The following is a 17,956-nucleotide window of genomic DNA, read 5'->3' as shown; positions in this document are numbered from 1 at the left end:
GGGGCATTTTATAACAACGGGATTTTTTATGAGATCATACTTAACAACCTCATTTGAAAAAATGTTTTAGAAGAGTTGGAAATCTCACCTGCATGCAGGAAATTAGGGAATGCTATGCTAACCAATAATTGCTGTAGTATCGACCTGTAGGGAATCAAAGTACACAAATGAATACCTCTTGACAGAACATCCAACAAATCTTCTGTCCGTGACAGGAAAAATACTCACATACTGTATCATCACAACCCACATTTCTTACAGATTTTCATTCAGATGGCGAGTTTATTGGCTTTTAGCGAAAGAACCGCAAATGTCATAATCAAAAAGCCTTTGTGTGGAAAAATATGACAATGTGTTAGCCTCCCTGTAAACAAATCTAATTTTATTGGACATATTGTAAGACACACAGCGAATGAAATCAGGACAGAAGGCGAGCTAGTGTAAACAAAGTGCTCTGGGACCTGTAGAATGCTTACACAGATGGCCCACAGACTGCCTCTGTATTTTTACATCTGCACTGGGAACAGTGTTAAAGAACCAAGAGTTGGGTCTCACCAGGCTGCTGCTGATGCTAACCATCCAACGTTCAAAATGTCTGCTATGGTGGGCTGCAAGGGACAAAAAGGTTGGGTATTACAAAACACATTACAAAACATATTTTCATATGGTGAAGCCCAAGCGTAACTTCAGGTAATCGTAACAACTCCCAATAACTAAACATTCCATGTAAAACAGCACATTTTAAACTTGGGCTTATACCTTTTCTAAACATCCTGATTGTGCTGGCCAGGCGAGTCTCGACCCGAGGCATTTGCCAAGTGCGAGGACACCGACTCAGACAAGCCAGACAAGATTTTGGAAGGGAATTAGCACAGAGCCCACCACAACAGATGCTAGTGTAAATCTACAAAGTGAAAAGGAACAACAAGTAGGTTCCGGTTTGACTGAAAGAACAGCCATGTTGTTTTGATTATGATTAGCATGCAATGCTCTGGTCTAGTGACTCAGGCCTGTGTCCTTTCTTTCCAGGTTGATAGAGTTTGGTCATCAACGGGAGCTAACTAACCATGTTAAAAGTCATATCAAATTCCAATCAAAAGCTATTATCTACATCTTTGATCTACTTTTGTCAAAATCTATTTGTCAGTAACAATGAAAATGTAGATCAAAGTCTACAAAGATTCTGTATGTTAATTAACAAATGTATGATAAAAATCTAGACCCAACATTGACCTAAATAATTCTGTAAATGACTTTAAATTAAAGTGATAGATCACTCCAAAAGTGTGTCAGAAGACTACAGACCACAAACGTTGTTGGTTGTGTAGATCCAGCTTTAGATGTGCTATCTTAATTTTATCAATATTTTGTTGCAGAGAATTTTCCATTGCAAATTAGGTAGGTTTAAAAAGGCCTCTAAAGTTTGTAATTTCTCCTTCAAAATGTCAGACTTGATATGTCCTAACAAAAAATTTATCAGCCACTACAAAAATGTGCATGAACTTTAATCCACATTTCCTGTTGCTGCAGGATTAACAAATACACTCTCCTTACAGACTCACATTAAGCATCTCCAATCCAAAATTAAATCTAAAATCGTCTTCCTATTTCGCAACAAAGCATCCTTCACTCATGCTGCCAAACATACCCTCGTAAAACTGACCATTCTACTGATCCTAGACTTCGGCGATGTAATTTACAAAATCGACTCCAACACTCTACTCAACAAATTGGATGCAGTCTATCACAGTGCCATCCGTTTTGTCACAAAAGCCCCATATACTACCCACCACTGTGACCTGTTCGCTCTCGTTGGCTGGCCCTCACTTCATAATCGTCGCCAAACCCACTGGCTCCAGGTCATCTACAAGTCTCTGCTAGGTAAAGCCCTGCCTTATCTCAGCTCCCTGGTCATCATAGAAGCACCCACTCGTAGCACGCGCTCCAGCAGGTATATCTCACCAAAGCCAATTCTTCCTTTGGCCTCGTTTCCTTCCAGTTCTCTGTTGCCACTGACTGGAACTAACTGCAAACATCACTGAAGCTGGAGACTCATATCTACCTCAGTAGCTTAATAGCACCAGCTGTCAGAGCAGCTCACAGATCATTGTACCTGTACATATCCCATCTGTAAACAGCCCATCCAACAACCTCATCCCGATACTGTATTTATTTATCTTACTCCTTTGCACCCTAGTATCTCTACTTGCACATTCATCTTCTGCACATCTACCATTCCAGTGTTTAATTGCTATATTGTAATTACTTCGCCACCATGGCCTATTTATTGCCTTACCTCCCTTATCCTACCTCATTTGCACACACTGTATATAGACTTTTCTACTGTATTATTGACTGTATGTTTGTTTATTCCATGTGTAACTCTGTGTTGTTGTATGTGTCGAACTGCTTAGCTTTATCTTGGCCAGGTCGCAGTTGTTCTCAACTAGCCTACCTGGTTAATTAAATAAAGGTGAAATAAAAAAAAGATACATTTTTTTCCTGCTTCAAGAAACTGTCCAAATGAAGATACATGTGTATATACCTTAAATTAGATTGCCTCAAACCAATGGGAAAGACGCGCACAAATAGCCAGATCTACACAACAAATGGCTATAAACATGGACTTATTGTAACGGCGTTCTTCGTTTGTCGAAAGAGAGTCGGACCGAAATGCAGCGTGGTGGTTACTCATGTCTTTAATGAAACAAATGACGATACATGAAATAACTTATAAATACAAAAAAACAACAAACGGAAACGTGAAACCTAATACAGCCTATCTGGTGAACACTACACAGAGACAGGAACAATCACCCACGAAATACAAAGTGAAACTCAGGCTACCTAAATACGGTTCCCAATCCGAGACAACGAGAATCACCTGACTCTGATCGAGAACCGCCTCAGGCAGCCAAGCCTACACTAGACACACCCCTAATCAACCACAATCCCAATGCCTACAAAAACCCCAAAAGACAATACAATAACCCCATGTCACACCCTGGCCTGAACAAATAATTAAAGAAAACACAAAATACTAAGACCAAGGCGTGACACTTATCACCTTATCAAATAGCCAGATCTACACAACAAATAGCTTTAAACATGGACTTATCACCTTATCAAATAGCCAGATCTACACAACAAATGGCTTGAGACATGGACTCATCACCTTATCAAATAGCCAGATCTACACAACAAATGGCTTGAGACATGGACTCATCACCTTATCAAATAGCCGGATCTACACAACAAATAGCTTTAAACATGGACTCATCACCTTATCAAATAGCCAGATCTACACAACAAATGGCTTTAAACATGGACTCATCACCTTATCAAATAGCCAGATCTACACAACAAATAGCTTTAAACATGGACTCATCACCTTATCAAATAGCCAGATCTACACAACAAATGGCTTGAGACATGGATTTATCACCTTATACAAATAGCCAGATCTACACAACAAATGGCTTGAGACATGTCACCTTGATCTTAGACTACGTTTGACGTCTAAAAACATCTGACAAGTTTTGATTTTAGAGTGAACCATCACTTTAAACTACAATTCTGTGGCTTGTTATTCAAAATGTTCAATACCCCTTTAAGATCCCATTTTACAACAGCTTCAAAATAGTCTTAGCGCCACCTAACACTCAGTCCACTCCAAGTGTTACCCAAAGACATTACTCTGACTAATCCATTATTTTCAGGAGGCCTTTGACTGCTCAAACGGCTCTTACTCGTTATCCCGCATTTCCTCTGGTGTCCGTCTAATCTGTATTTATGGTTATTTATGGTCCTCTGGTGACGGTGTGTGTGTATGTGTGTATGTGTGTGTGTCTCTGGCTTATGTAACTCACCACGTAGACTGAGCGCAGGCCCGCCGCGGACCCCTTGCTCTCCCTCTTGGGGTCGCAGACCGACTGGTAGTCGTATGTCTTGTTGAGCGTGAACAGAGACATGTTGACCAGGTTGACCATGAGGATAGGGTCGATCATCCCGAAGAACTGGCCGATCTGTAGGGGGGAGGGGGGGATGTACAAGCGCATTGCACATGTAAGATCCAATGGACGCTGAACAAACACTTATGCACATGAACACACACAGATTGACGCAGATACATTGGACGTACACACACACAACACACACACATCTGCGACCACCTGTGAGTTCCCAGTGCCCATATAAACATTTATAATAACATTTAGGAAAATAAATACAAATAAAACAGATAGGTGCAGTGAAATGTGTTGTTCTAAAGGGTCGGCCATAGTAGTACGGCGCGTGCAGTGAAATGTGTTGTTCTAAAGGGTCGGCCATAGTAGTACGGCGCGTGCAGTGAAATGTGTTGTTCTAAAGGGTCGGCCATAGTAGTACGGCGCGTGCAGTGAAATGTGTTGTTCTAAAGGGTCGGCCATAGTAGTACGGCGCGTGCAGTGAAATGTGTTGTTCTAAAGGGTCGGCCATAGTAGTACGGCGCGTGCAGTGAAATGTGTTGTTCTAAAGGGTCGGCCATAGTAGTACGGCGCGTGCAGTGAAATGTGTTGTTCTAAAGGGTCGGCCATAGTAGTACGGCGCGTGCAGTGAAATGTGTTGTTCTAAAGGGTCGGCCATAGTAGTACGGCGCGTGCAGTGAAATGTGTTGTTCTAAAGGGTCGGCCATAGTAGTACGGCGCGTGCAGTGAAATGTGTTGTTCTAAAGGGTCGGCCATAGTAGTACGGCGCGTGCAGTGAAATGTGTTGTTCTAAAGGGTCGGCCATAGTAGTACGGCGCGTGCAGTGAAATGTGTTGTTCTAAAGGGTCGGCCATAGTAGTACGGCGCGTGCAGTGAAATGTGTTGTTCTAAAGGGTCGGCCATAGTAGTACGGCGCGTGCAGTGAAATGTGTTGTTCTAAAGGGTCGGCCATAGTAGTACGGCGCGTGCAGTGAAATGTGTTGTTCTAAAGGGTCGGCCATAGTAGTACGGCGCGTGCAGTGAAATGTGTTGTTCTAAAGGGTCGGCCATAGTAGTACGGCGCGTGCAGTGAAATGTGTTGTTCTAAAGGGTCGGCCATAGTAGTACGGCGCGTGCAGTGAAATGTGTTGTTCTAAAGGGTCGGCCATAGTAGTACGGCGCGTGCAGTGAAATGTGTTGTTCTAAAGGGTCGGCCATAGTAGTACGGCGCGTGCAGTGAAATGTGTTGTTCTAAAGGGTCGGCCATAGTAGTACGGCGCCCCTGGAGAAATTAGGGTTAAGTGCCTTGCTCAAGGGCACATCGACAGGTTTTCACCTTATTGGTTCAGGTATTTGAACCAGCCACCTTTTGTTTACTGGCCCAAAACTCTAACCACTAGGCTACCTGCCACTCTTTATAATTGACGGATATACACTGAGTGTACAAAACATTAAGAGCAACTTCCTAATATTGAATTGCACCTCCTTTTGCCCTCAGAACAGCCTCAATTCGTCGGGGCATGGACTATAAGGTGTTTGATGCGTTCCACAGGGATGCTGGCCCACGTTGACGCCAATGCTTCCCACAGTTGTGTCAAGTGGGCTGGATGTCCTTTGTGTGTTGGACCATCGTTGATACACACGGACACTCAAATCGGTGCGTCTGGCACCTACTACCATACCCCATTCAAAGGCACTTAAATATTCACCCTCTGAATGGCACACATTTAACCTGTCTCCTCCCCTTCATCTACACTGATTGAAGTGGATTTAACAGGTGACATCAATAAGGGATCATAGCTTTCAACTGGATTGACCTGGTCAGTCTTTGTCAAGCTTTGTACACTCAGAGTATAACCCAGGTGATTTGAGTAAAAATACTGTCCAGGACTGACCAGTCCAGAAATAACCCCCTCTGATAGGCTAGTGTGGCTCACCATTTCAAAAAGGATTTCCTTAGCATTTTTTTGTTGATAGGATTAAAAACCAAAACGCTTTCATCTTGGTGAAGTCATCTCAGCTCTCATGAGCACTCGGACACACACACACATTTTTTAAAACACACGCACACATGAATGTGCTGTCACACACACACACACTCCCGCACATGTACTCCCGCGCACGCACACAATCACACACAATCAGTAAATCACCCCTGGCTCACCCAGCTAATATGTAGCAGTGGGATTCAGTTGAATCAAATTAACACAGTATACCAGGAAGCCTAAATGAACATGGAGGAAGTGGTCATGGCACGTCTAGACACCCCTTCGGTGTGATAGCACCTTATGTGTGTGTGCGTGTGTATGTGCGTACGTCAGAGCAAGCGTACGTGATAGTGTGTGAGTTTGTGTGTGTGTGTGTGTGTGTCTGCTAGAATAAAAAAATGCCCTCCTCTTCCGCTATGCAAGGTCACGGTGAGCAACCCCAAAATCACACCACTCCCCTCATTTTGGACCCTGAAACCCCAAGATTCTGAGAAGGAGTTGGTTATGGCTCACCACGTCTGTCATAAGGAAATATAAATCAATGCTTCTATAAAAACCTGTCTCCCCTTTCCCTGTAGAAAAACACAAATAATGAATTAACAGTCACAGATCTGTCGGCTGGGACCCGCCAGGACCCCCTGGAGAGGGAGAGCCGTACCTCCTGTAGGAAACATGATTTAGGGTCGAGCGGCCTTCTCCAAACAAGGAACCCTAGTTTTTTAGTGCTCCTGCCAAACATCTAAAGGGGACTGATTTATCCAGCGCACACCCTGATTGGGGCCTGCAGCCTGAAAAACATTTATACAAGTGGTAGGGTGAGGGGCCCACACTGGGTGTAGTGTGTGTGTGTGGGGGGGGGTATGGTGAAGTTAGGTTCAGATAGGGTTTGAGTGGGTTGAAGTGCACATGGGGTTAGGTTGTATAAGGTTGGAACATGTTGGGTAAACGTAGTCGGGATCATGTTGATTTGAGTTGGTCCAGTGTTGACTATGGGTTGAGTACGGCTGAACAAGGTAATATCAATGGAATAAGAGTCGGATGAGAGTGACTCACCTGACCGATGTATTCATCCCGATTGGCCATGACTAGGAATCCCCCATCATCCAGGATGACACAGTCCACATGCTGGAATCATATAGAGATAAATGGGATAAACCATCATCATATAAGGGGAGGTAGAATTGGATAATTCTCAATCACTATTTGCATGCTTAATCAAGTTATCTTAATTCAATAGTTGTATTTGTCTTAAAATTCTATCGCCAATCAAAGAATCATATTTAATATAACTGTATAATCAATCAAATGGTCTTACCTCATCATTCCTCTGACAACCACAGATCTCGTCCTTACACTGTAGAGACAAGAAACGGTTTTCATTTCAGACACAAAGAGTTAATTAAGAGTCATTATGAAATAATGTCAATCTACTTACGTTCATCTTCAGAGTAGCATTGATGAAGTTGGTCATCCAAGTATTGATGTCCAGTTTCACTCCCACAACTGCAATCAACCACACAACCACCACACCATTACAGTTCCATTATGGTGTGAACTAAACAACCACCACACCATTACAGTTCCATTATGGTGTGAACTAAACAACCACCACACCATTACAGTTCCATTATGGTGTGAACTAAACAACCACCACAACATTACAGTTCCATTATGGTGTGAACTAAACAACATTACAGTTCCATTATGGTGAGAACTAAACATCCACCACACCATTACAGTTCCATTATGGTGAGAACTAAACAACATTACAGTTCCATTATGGTGTGAACAAAACAACATTACAATTCCATTATGGTGTGAACTAAACAACCACCACAACATTACAGTTCCATTATGGTGTGAACTAAACAACATTACAGTTCCATTATGGTGTGAACTAAACAACCACCACACCATTACAGTTCCATTATGGTGTGAACTAAACAACCACCACACCATTACAGTTCCATTATGGTGTGAACTAAACAACCACCACAACATTACAGTTCCATTATGGTGTGAACTAAACAACATTACAGTTCCATTATGGTGAGAACTAAACATCCACCACACCATTACAGTTCCATTATGGTGAGAACTAAACAACATTACAGTTCCATTATGGTGTGAACAAAACAACATTACAATTCCATTATGGTGTGAACTAAACAACCACCACAACATTACAGTTCCATTATGGTGTGAACTAAACAACATTACAGTTCCATTATGGTGTGAACTAAACAACCACCACACCATTACAGTTCCATTATGGTGTGAACTAAACAACCACCACACCATTACAGTTCCATTATGGTGTGAACTAAACAACCACCACAACATTACAGTTCCATTATGGTGTGAACTAAACAACATTACAGTTCCATTATGGTGAGAACTAAACATCCACCACACCATTACAGTTCCATTATGGTGAGAACTAAACAACATTACAGTTCCATTATGGTGTGAACAAAACAACATTACAATTCCATTATGGTGTGAACTAAACAACCACCACAACATTACAGTTCCATTATGGTGTGAACTAAACAACATTACAGTTCCATTATGGTGTGAACTAAACAACATTACAGTTCCATTATGGTGTGAACTAAACAACATTACAGTTCCATTATGGTGAGAACTAAACAACAACCACAACATTACAGTTCCATTATGGTGTGAACTAAACATCCACCACACCATTACAGTTCCATTATGGTGTGAACTAAACAACCACCACAACATTACAGTTCCATTATGGTGTGAACTAAACAACATTACAGTTCCATTATGGTGAGAACTAAACATCCACCACACCATTACAGTTCCATTATGGTGAGAACTAAACAACATTACAGTTCCATTATGGTGTGAACAAAACAACATTACAATTCCATTATGGTGTGAACTAAACAACCACCACAACATTACAGTTCCATTATGGTGTGAACTAAACACCATTACAGTTCCATTATGGTGTGAACTAAACAACCACCACACCATTACAGTTCCATTATGGTGTGAACTAAACAACCACCACACCATTACAGTTCCATTATGGTGTGAACTAAACAACCACCACAACATTACAGTTCCATTATGGTGTGAACTAAACAACATTACAGTTCCATTATGGTGAGAACTAAACATCCACCACACCATTACAGTTCCATTATGGTGAGAACTAAACAACATTACAGTTCCATTATGGTGTGAACAAAACAACATTACAATTCCATTATGGTGTGAACTAAACAACCACCACAACATTACAGTTCCATTATGGTGTGAACTAAACAACATTACAGTTCCATTATGGTGTGAACTAAACAACCACCACACCATTACAGTTCCATTATGGTGTGAACTAAACAACCACCACACCATTACAGTTCCATTATGGTGTGAACTAAACAACCACCACAACATTACAGTTCCATTATGGTGTGAACTAAACAACATTACAGTTCCATTATGGTGAGAACTAAACATCCACCACACCATTACAGTTCCATTATGGTGAGAACTAAACAACATTACAGTTCCATTATGGTGTGAACAAAACAACATTACAATTCCATTATGGTGTGAACTAAACAACCACCACAACATTACAGTTCCATTATGGTGTGAACTAAACAACATTACAGTTCCATTATGGTGTGAACTAAACAACCACCACACCATTACAGTTCCATTATGGTGTGAACTAAACAACCACCACACCATTACAGTTCCATTATGGTGTGAACTAAACAACCACCACAACATTACAGTTCCATTATGGTGTGAACTAAACAACATTACAGTTCCATTATGGTGAGAACTAAACATCCACCACACCATTACAGTTCCATTATGGTGAGAACTAAACAACATTACAGTTCCATTATGGTGTGAACAAAACAACATTACAATTCCATTATGGTGTGAACTAAACAACCACCACAACATTACAGTTCCATTATGGTGTGAACTAAACAACATTACAGTTCCATTATGGTGTGAACTAAACAACATTACAGTTCCATTATGGTGTGAACTAAACAACATTACAGTTCCATTATGGTGAGAACTAAACAACAACCACAACATTACAGTTCCATTATGGTGTGAACTAAACATCCACCACACCATTACAGTTCCATTATGGTGTGAACTAAACAACCACCACACCATTACAGTTCCATTATGGTGTGAACTAAACAACCACCACAACATTACAGTTCCATTATGGTGTGAACTAAACATCCACCACACCATTACAGTTCCATTATGGTGTGAACTAACCAACATTACAGTTCCATTATGGTGTGAACTAAACAACCACCACAACATTACAGTTCCATTATGGTGTGAACTGAACAACATTACAGTTCCATTATGGTGTGAACTAAACATCCACCACAACATTACAGTTCCATTATGGTGTGAACTAAACAACATTACAGTTCCATTATGGTGTGAACCAAACAACATTACAATTCCATTATGGTGTGAACTAAACAACCACCACAACATTACAGTTCCATTATGGTGTGAACTAAACAACCACCACAACATTACAGTTCCATTATGGTGTGAACTAAACAACCACCACAACATTACAGTTCCATTATGGTGTGAACTAAACAACCACCACAACATTACAGTCCCATTATGGTGAGAACTAAACAACATTACAGTTCCATTATGGTGTGAACTAAACAACATTACAGTTCCATTATGGTGTGAACTAAACAACCACCACAACATTACAGTTCCATTATGGTGTGAACTAAACAACATTACAGTTCCATTATGGTGTGAACTAAACAATCACCACAACATTACAGTTCCATTATGGTGTGAACTAAACATCCACCACACCATTACAGTTCCATTATGGTGTGAACTAAACAACCACCACACCATTACAGTTCCATTATGGTGTGAACTAAACAACCACGACAACATTACAGTTCCATTATGGTGAGAACTAAACAACCACCACAACATTACAGTTCCATTATGGTGAGAACTAAACAACATTACAGTTCCATTATGGTGTGAACTAAACAACCACCACAACATTACAGTTCCATTATGGTGTGAACTAAACAACCACCACAACATTACAGTTCCATTATGGTGAGAACTAAACAACATTACAGTTCCATTATGGTGTGAACTAAACAACATTACAGTTCCATTATGGTGTGAACTAAACAACCACCACAACATTACAGTTCCATTATGGTGTGAACTAAACAACATTACAGTTCCATTATGGTGTGAACTAAACAATCACCACAACATTACAGTTCCATTATGGTGTGAACTAAACATCCACCACACCATTACAGTTCCATTATGGTGTGAACTAAACAACCACCACACCATTACAGTTCCATTATGGTGTGAACTAAACAACCACCACAACATTACAGTTCCATTATGGTGAGAACTAAACAACCACCACAACATTACAGTTCCATTATGGTGAGAACTAAACAACATTACAGTTCCATTATGGTTTGAACTAAACAACCACCACAACATTACAGTTCCATTATGGTGTGAACTAAACAACCACCACAACATTACAGTTCCATTATGGTGTGAACTAAACAACCACCACAACATTACAGTTCCATTATGGTGTGAACTGAACAACATTACAGTGCCATTATGGTGTGAACTAAACAACATTACAGTTCCATTATGGTGAGAACTAAACAACATTACAGTTCCATTATGGTGAGAACTAAACAACATTACAGTTCCATTATGGTGTGAACTAAACAACCACCACAACATTACAGTTCCATTATGGTGAGAACTAAACAACATTACAGTTCCATTATGGTGTGAACTAAACATCCACCACAACATTACAGTTCCATTATGGTGAGAACTAAACAACCACCACAACATTACAGTTCCATTATGGTGTGAACTAAACAACCACCACAACATTACAGTTCCATTATGGTGTGAACTAAACATCCACCACACCATTACAGTTCCATTATGGTGTGAACTAAACAACCACCACACCATTACAGTTCCATTATGGTGTGAACTAAACAACCACCACAACATTACAGTTCCATTATGGTGTGAACTAAACATCCACCACACCATTACAGTTCCATTATGGTGTGAACTAAACAACATTACAGTTCCATTATGGTGTGAACTAAACAACATTACAGTTCCATTATGGTGTGAACTAAACAACCAACACAATATTACAGTTCCATTATGGTGTGAACTAAACAACCACCACAACATTACAGTTCCATTATGGTGTGAACTAAACAACATTACAGTTCCATTATGGTGTGAACTAAACATCCACCACACCATTACAGTTCCATTATGGTGTGAACTAAACAACATTACAGTTCCATTATGGTGTGAACTAAACATCCACCACAACCTTTTATGCTCTGGACAGAAACAAGTCACTGAAGGGGGACTACACTACATTATTTTGATGTTTTCCGTTGCAAATGTTTTTTTTAAATGTACGGTTGTGCGCCCAATTAAACATGCCCTGGTGTGTAGAGTCCTTACCTGCTGGTTTGAGTCTGACTCCATCAATGTCCAGGTTCACTGCTCTGCTCACCAGGACTGAGTCCTCAGTCACTGAGACAAGAGAGGGAACAGAAATGGTCAGTTAGGACGGACGGACGGACGGACAGACGACAGACAGACAGACAGACAGACACACACACACACACTCCCTTGACTTACTGTTGGTGTCCTCCTGGTAGGGTGTTGGTGTGAAGATGTAGATGTCATTGTCCAGACTTCTCTTATAGAAGCTTGACTCGTACGTCTCTGGGTCTTCTGTCCAGTCTAGTCCAGCACTGAAAAACACACACATACTCAGCTGCATCAACATGAATACTACAGATTTATCAAGTGAGCAAACATTCCTACAGAATATAATATACTGAATGTAAATTACTGATCAAGTTGAACTGCTCTACATGAAGCTTTATAGGTAGTTATCATCATTAGAACAAAGGATAGAGAGAGAGAGAGCTGAAAGAGAGAGACAAGAGAGATAGGTGAGAGAGTCAGAAAGAGAGAGAGATAGCTGAGAGAGTCAGAAAGAGAGAGAGAGAGAGAGAGAGAGAGAGAGAGAGAGAGAGAGAGAGGAAGAGAGCTGAGGGAGAGAGAGAGATGATAGAGAGGGAGACGAGAGAGAGAGAGAGAAGAGAGAGAGAGGAGAGAGAGAGCTGAGAGAGAGAAGAGAGAGAAAAGGAGATAGAGAGATAAAACATCACATATCAACTTGAGGAATACCTCTTGGGATAAATGCGAGTGATTCCTCCATCAGTGGCCACAAACCTAGCCAGGACTCCATTTCTGAAAGGAATAGGAAAATTCAATGACAAAAGTATCCAGTCCTTCAGTGCATCATGTTACAACACAAAAATGTATGTTTAAATCATGCAAGCTGACAATGTGTATCTGTTTTTCCTTGCTTGTGTTCATAGCTAGGTGGAATAAACTTTCACAAACCACAACCTTTTAGTTAAATCTACTTGATTAAAACAAGAATGATGCTTTTGTGTGTGGATTGTGTGCTTTCGTGCGCATAGTTTGGTTGACTCACGGCATCTGATCTCTCCACTGCTTAACGAGGTCTGATGTGATGCCAGCGTCCAGCAACAATCTGTTCACCAGATCCACATTGCCTGAAAGACAAAGAACCAACATCACTTGGGCTTGATTCAATAATAACAGAAAGCTGAAAACAATTGACCTGCCTGCTGAGTGATCAGTATCTGATCTTTGTCGGTATAGAGGATTTTCGTTCTTTTTCAATTCAATTTAGCTTTATTCTTTGACCTTCAGACAGTGGCCATGAAACTGAGTCATCTTAATAAGAGCAGTGTGTTTGGTCTGCAGGTTGGAATTTATTGTCAGGAATCTTGACCTGGAGGCATCTCTGCAGAGTGGTCACTAGCTGTCACAGCCACAAAGTCAGCAAATCCGATTTAACCTAACCCTAACCACACTGCTAACCTTAATGCCTAATCCTAACCTTAAATTTTTAAAAACACACATTTGGACTTTGCAGCTAGCCCAGCTAGTGGATATTGCTCAGACGCTGACCAAGAGGCCTACCGCGAGTCAGAGAGCCACTGACACAAGCTGTGACTCAATCTATATAATAGGAGGAGGGGGATGGAGGGAAGAAAGAGGAAGGGGCAGAGAGATAGAGTAATGTGGGAGGAGTTGGAAGAGAGGGGGAGATCAAGAGAAAGTGAGAGAGCGAGGGAGGTCAAGATGAGAGAGCGGTAGAGAGAGTAATGTGAGAGAGAGAGAGAGAGAAAGAGAAAGAGAAAGAGAAAGAGAAAGAGAAAGAGAAAGAGAAAGAGAAAGAGAAAGAGAAAGAGAAAGAGAAAGAGAAAGAGAAAGGGATAAAATAAAGAGATGATGGATCAGAAGATGGATAGAAAGAGTATAATGGGAAAACACATTCCCATCTTGCTTTCCAAGTTGTGTGGGCTGTCATCCAATGCTGTCATCCAATGCTGTCATGATAGCAGAACAAGCACATTCTCTGAATCTTCTGTAACGTGAGCCTGTAACGTTAGCAACCATATTATTATGAAGTAAAGTCATTAACTAGTACTAAATAAAGAAGTGCACTTGGAGTGTGTTTGGGGGACTGTAACAAGTAATTTCAGAGACGTCTGACATGACCAATAGAACACAAACGCACTCAACTGAACACAGACTACTACGCGATCAAAGGGGGACCGTTTTTTTCTGTCGCGAGCCGCACTTTGAACCCGTTGCCTTCGCTGCTCCAGTCCATTAACGTTGAGACTCGGTAACCCTCCATTTACAACACACCGCACACACATCAGAGAAAACAGCTGGTGTAACACTTTATCCCCCCCCCTCCGTTCCCTCCACCTGCCCCAGTGGTTTTCATTAGGGGCCTCTGATTGAAGCAGGCCAGGAATTCTAATGTACTTCACCGCCACTGCAGTGGCAAGTAAAGCATGTAATGTCCCACTCTCCACCCATCCAAACATCCCACAAGGTCTGTATACACAGCAGTCTATAGTCCTGCAGAGAACGCCCATCAATCTCCCAAGCAGAAATGGACAATTAAGGGAACTAATATCCTAATTACGGGAACAAATATCCCAATTGGGGGACTTGGTTAAGAAATGTTATTACAGGGGTATTTACAATTGATTGTTTCAAGTGACTTTTTCAAACCTAAAAATCTGACTAGACCACAAATCAAGCTTATAAACATTACTTTTGAGAGACATCGCTGCATTTCTAGGACAAACTTGAATGAGAAAAAAAGACTGAGTATCTTTCCAATTGAGATGGCTGAGTACTACTTTTCAAACCAACACATCAGACCAATAAACATGAGCTTTGAGTGACATTGCTACATTTCTATGAAACACTTGAGAGGGTAAAGGAAGGAATGGGGCAAGTAATTAAGTCTACTATTATATCAGAGAGTGATGTACTGCTAATGCATTGGTCAGATGTCGGAGACTCAGTCTCCATCAGTCTGAAAGCTCCGGCACGCAGGCCTGATTTGGCCCTTTTTATTGCTCCGCTCGCACTCTCACCTCGACGGGGTTCTGGTCTTTCTCACAAACACACAGTAATTGGACCAGTAGGTGGGGTATGTGGGGGTATACAACTTGGTGGAGTGTGTGTGTTTGTGTTTGTGTGTGTGTGTTGCGGCAAAGCCGAGGCATCTAACACGTGTCTCCTGAGGCATATGATGGTCAGACTTTTAGAGTTAGGATCAAACAGGCCAACACAAGGATGGAGGGGTTCTACAGACGGAGAGGCCTGACTGTCTTTATTCTGTATACAGTAGACTGCATAGCACCTAGCAGTCACTCCAGACTTCCAGATCTATGGGTCACTATAGACACCCCAGGGAACAGGTTCAGTTGGCCCTCCTATGAAGACATCAATACTGTCCAAGACCCATGTTGTTTTAGTGCCCACTGAACAACGGTCTAACAACCAAACTTTTTCACGTGACTTGTTGAGCCTAAATGATCATTATTAAAGGATCATCATAAAATGTATTTCAGAGTGCTTCATTACATGTAATGTATGTGTTAAAAAATAAGGTAAAAATGTAACTGATGTCTCAATCTATTCACCACCAGTTCTGAGCAGTGAGTGTTAACCCACGGATGGTTGTTGGTTAGTGGCTGGAAGAGGGAACATAGGAAAGGTGTTTAATTGTCCCTGGTGTTAGCCACTCTTTGTTGGAAGTGAGAAACCAAGGGAAGGTGTTTGGTTGTTCCTGGTCTTAGCTACTCTTTGTTGGAAGGGAGAAACCCAGGGAAGGTGTCCGGTTGTCCCTGGTATTAGCTACTCTTCTTTGGAAGGGAGAAACCCAGGGAAGGCATCTGATTTTCCCTGGTATTAGCTACTATTTTTTGGAAGGGAGAAACAAAGGGAAGGTGTCTGATTGTCCCTGGTCTTAGCTACTCTTTGTGGAAGGGAGAAACCCAAGGAAGGTGTTTGGTTGTCCCTGGTCTTAGCTACTCTTTGTTGGAAGGGAGAAACCCAAGGAAGGTGTTTGGTTGTCCCTGGTCTTAGCTACTCTTTGTTGGAAGGGAGAAACCCAAGGAAGGTGTTTGGTTGTCACTGGTCTTAGCTACTCTTTGTTGGAAGGGAGAAACCCAAGGAAGGTGTTTGGTTGTCCCTGGTCTTAGCTACTCTTTGTTGGAAGGGAGAAACCCAAGGAAGGTGTTTGGTTGTCCCTGGTCTTAGCTACTCTTTGTTGGAAGGGAGAAACCCAAGGAAGGTGTTTGGTTGTCCCTGGTCTTAGCTACTCTTTGTTGGAAGGGAGAAACCCAAGGAAGGTGTTTGGTTGTCCCTGGTCTTAGCTACTCTTTGTTGGAAGGGAGAAACCCAAGGAAGGTGTTTGGTTGTCCCTGGTCTTAGCTACTCACACAGTGGGTTGTTGGGAGTCTTCCTGTCGATGTACTCGTTGAAGTCCATCAGGAACTCTGTGTTGTTTTTAGACGGCTTCAGATCCTTACAGTACTCCCTATGGGAATGAAAAAAATAAAGGCAACACCAACATAAAGGCAACACCAACATAAAGTGTCTTAATAGGGCGTTGGGCACCACAGGCCAGAACAGCTTCTATGTACCTTGTCATAGATTCTACAAGTGTCTGGAACTCTATTGGAGGGATGCGACACTATTCTTGCACAAGAAATTCCATCATTTGGTGTTTTGTTGATGTTGGAAAAAGCTGTCTCAGGCACAGCTCTAGAATCTCCCATAAGTGTTCAATTTGGTTGAGATCTGGTGACTGGGACAGCAATGGAATATGGTTTTCATGCTCAACAAACAATTGAGTGACCACTCGTGCCCTGTGGATGGGGGCATTGTCATCCTATGGGGTGTAGCTATGGTAGCCAAAATAATGGCCTGCCCAGCATTTTTTATACATGACCCTAAGCATGATGGGATGTTAATTAACTCAGGAACCACACCTGTGTGGAAGAACTTGCTTTCGATATACCGTGTTATCCCTCATTTACTCAGGCGTTTCCTTTATTTTATCAGTTACCTGTATATAAACCTTTCTACAAATAACAGTCAATCTTCTTACCTTGGTGCAATGAGAGTGTATCCATACTCCTCAAACTTGTCTTCCTGCAGGCTTTCAGAGACTGTAGAAGAGCAGAAAGCTGTGAGTCCTACAAACATCTCTCTGTGCTATTCATATACACAGACCTTGGAACCGGAAGAAGAGTATCACACCTAACTCATGTCAAGTTAACATGATGACCATTGATTGATACAGATGCTGATGAGATTCATGGCTGATGGATCAAATGACTTCTGTCAGAGTCTGTAGACTGTCAACTGACGGGCCATGGTGATTCAGACATCATGAAGACAATCCCCAGTCCTAGACGGTCCACAGTTTATATAGACACATGACTCCATGTCTGATAGAGAGATAGAGCTTTGATGAATGTAAGTTAAGTGTTG

The 17,956-nt window shown here is 41.6% G+C and overlaps 1 protein-coding gene across 4 annotated transcripts in view; it reads right to left on the bottom strand.

Annotated features, from left to right (window-relative positions):
• LOC109879081 (voltage-dependent calcium channel subunit alpha-2/delta-1) overlaps positions 1 to 17,956 on the bottom strand; it is a 177,486-nt gene that overhangs the window by 12,902 nt on the left and 146,628 nt on the right. For all 4 annotated transcript variants that reach the window (XM_031831414.1, XM_031831413.1, XM_031831415.1 and 1 more), the window contains 12 exons: positions 17,571 to 17,631; positions 16,900 to 16,997; positions 13,551 to 13,632; positions 13,238 to 13,300; positions 12,680 to 12,795; positions 12,500 to 12,571; positions 7,368 to 7,435; positions 7,248 to 7,286; positions 6,986 to 7,057; positions 3,870 to 4,025; positions 556 to 608; positions 89 to 144 (listed from right to left, as the gene is read on the bottom strand). In XM_031831414.1, the coding sequence (XP_031687274.1) occupies positions 89 to 144; positions 556 to 608; positions 3,870 to 4,025; positions 6,986 to 7,057; positions 7,248 to 7,286; positions 7,368 to 7,435; positions 12,500 to 12,571; positions 12,680 to 12,795; positions 13,238 to 13,300; positions 13,551 to 13,632; positions 16,900 to 16,997; positions 17,571 to 17,631 (936 nt within the window). The remainder of the gene's footprint in view (positions 1 to 88; positions 145 to 555; positions 609 to 3,869; positions 4,026 to 6,985; positions 7,058 to 7,247; positions 7,287 to 7,367; positions 7,436 to 12,499; positions 12,572 to 12,679; positions 12,796 to 13,237; positions 13,301 to 13,550; positions 13,633 to 16,899; positions 16,998 to 17,570; positions 17,632 to 17,956) is intronic.

This window comes from Oncorhynchus kisutch, linkage group LG9 (genome assembly GCF_002021735.2).
Source record: "Oncorhynchus kisutch isolate 150728-3 linkage group LG9, Okis_V2, whole genome shotgun sequence".
NCBI lineage: Eukaryota > Metazoa > Chordata > Actinopteri > Salmoniformes > Salmonidae > Oncorhynchus > Oncorhynchus kisutch.
This window is presented reverse-complemented; position numbering and strand designations above follow the sequence as displayed.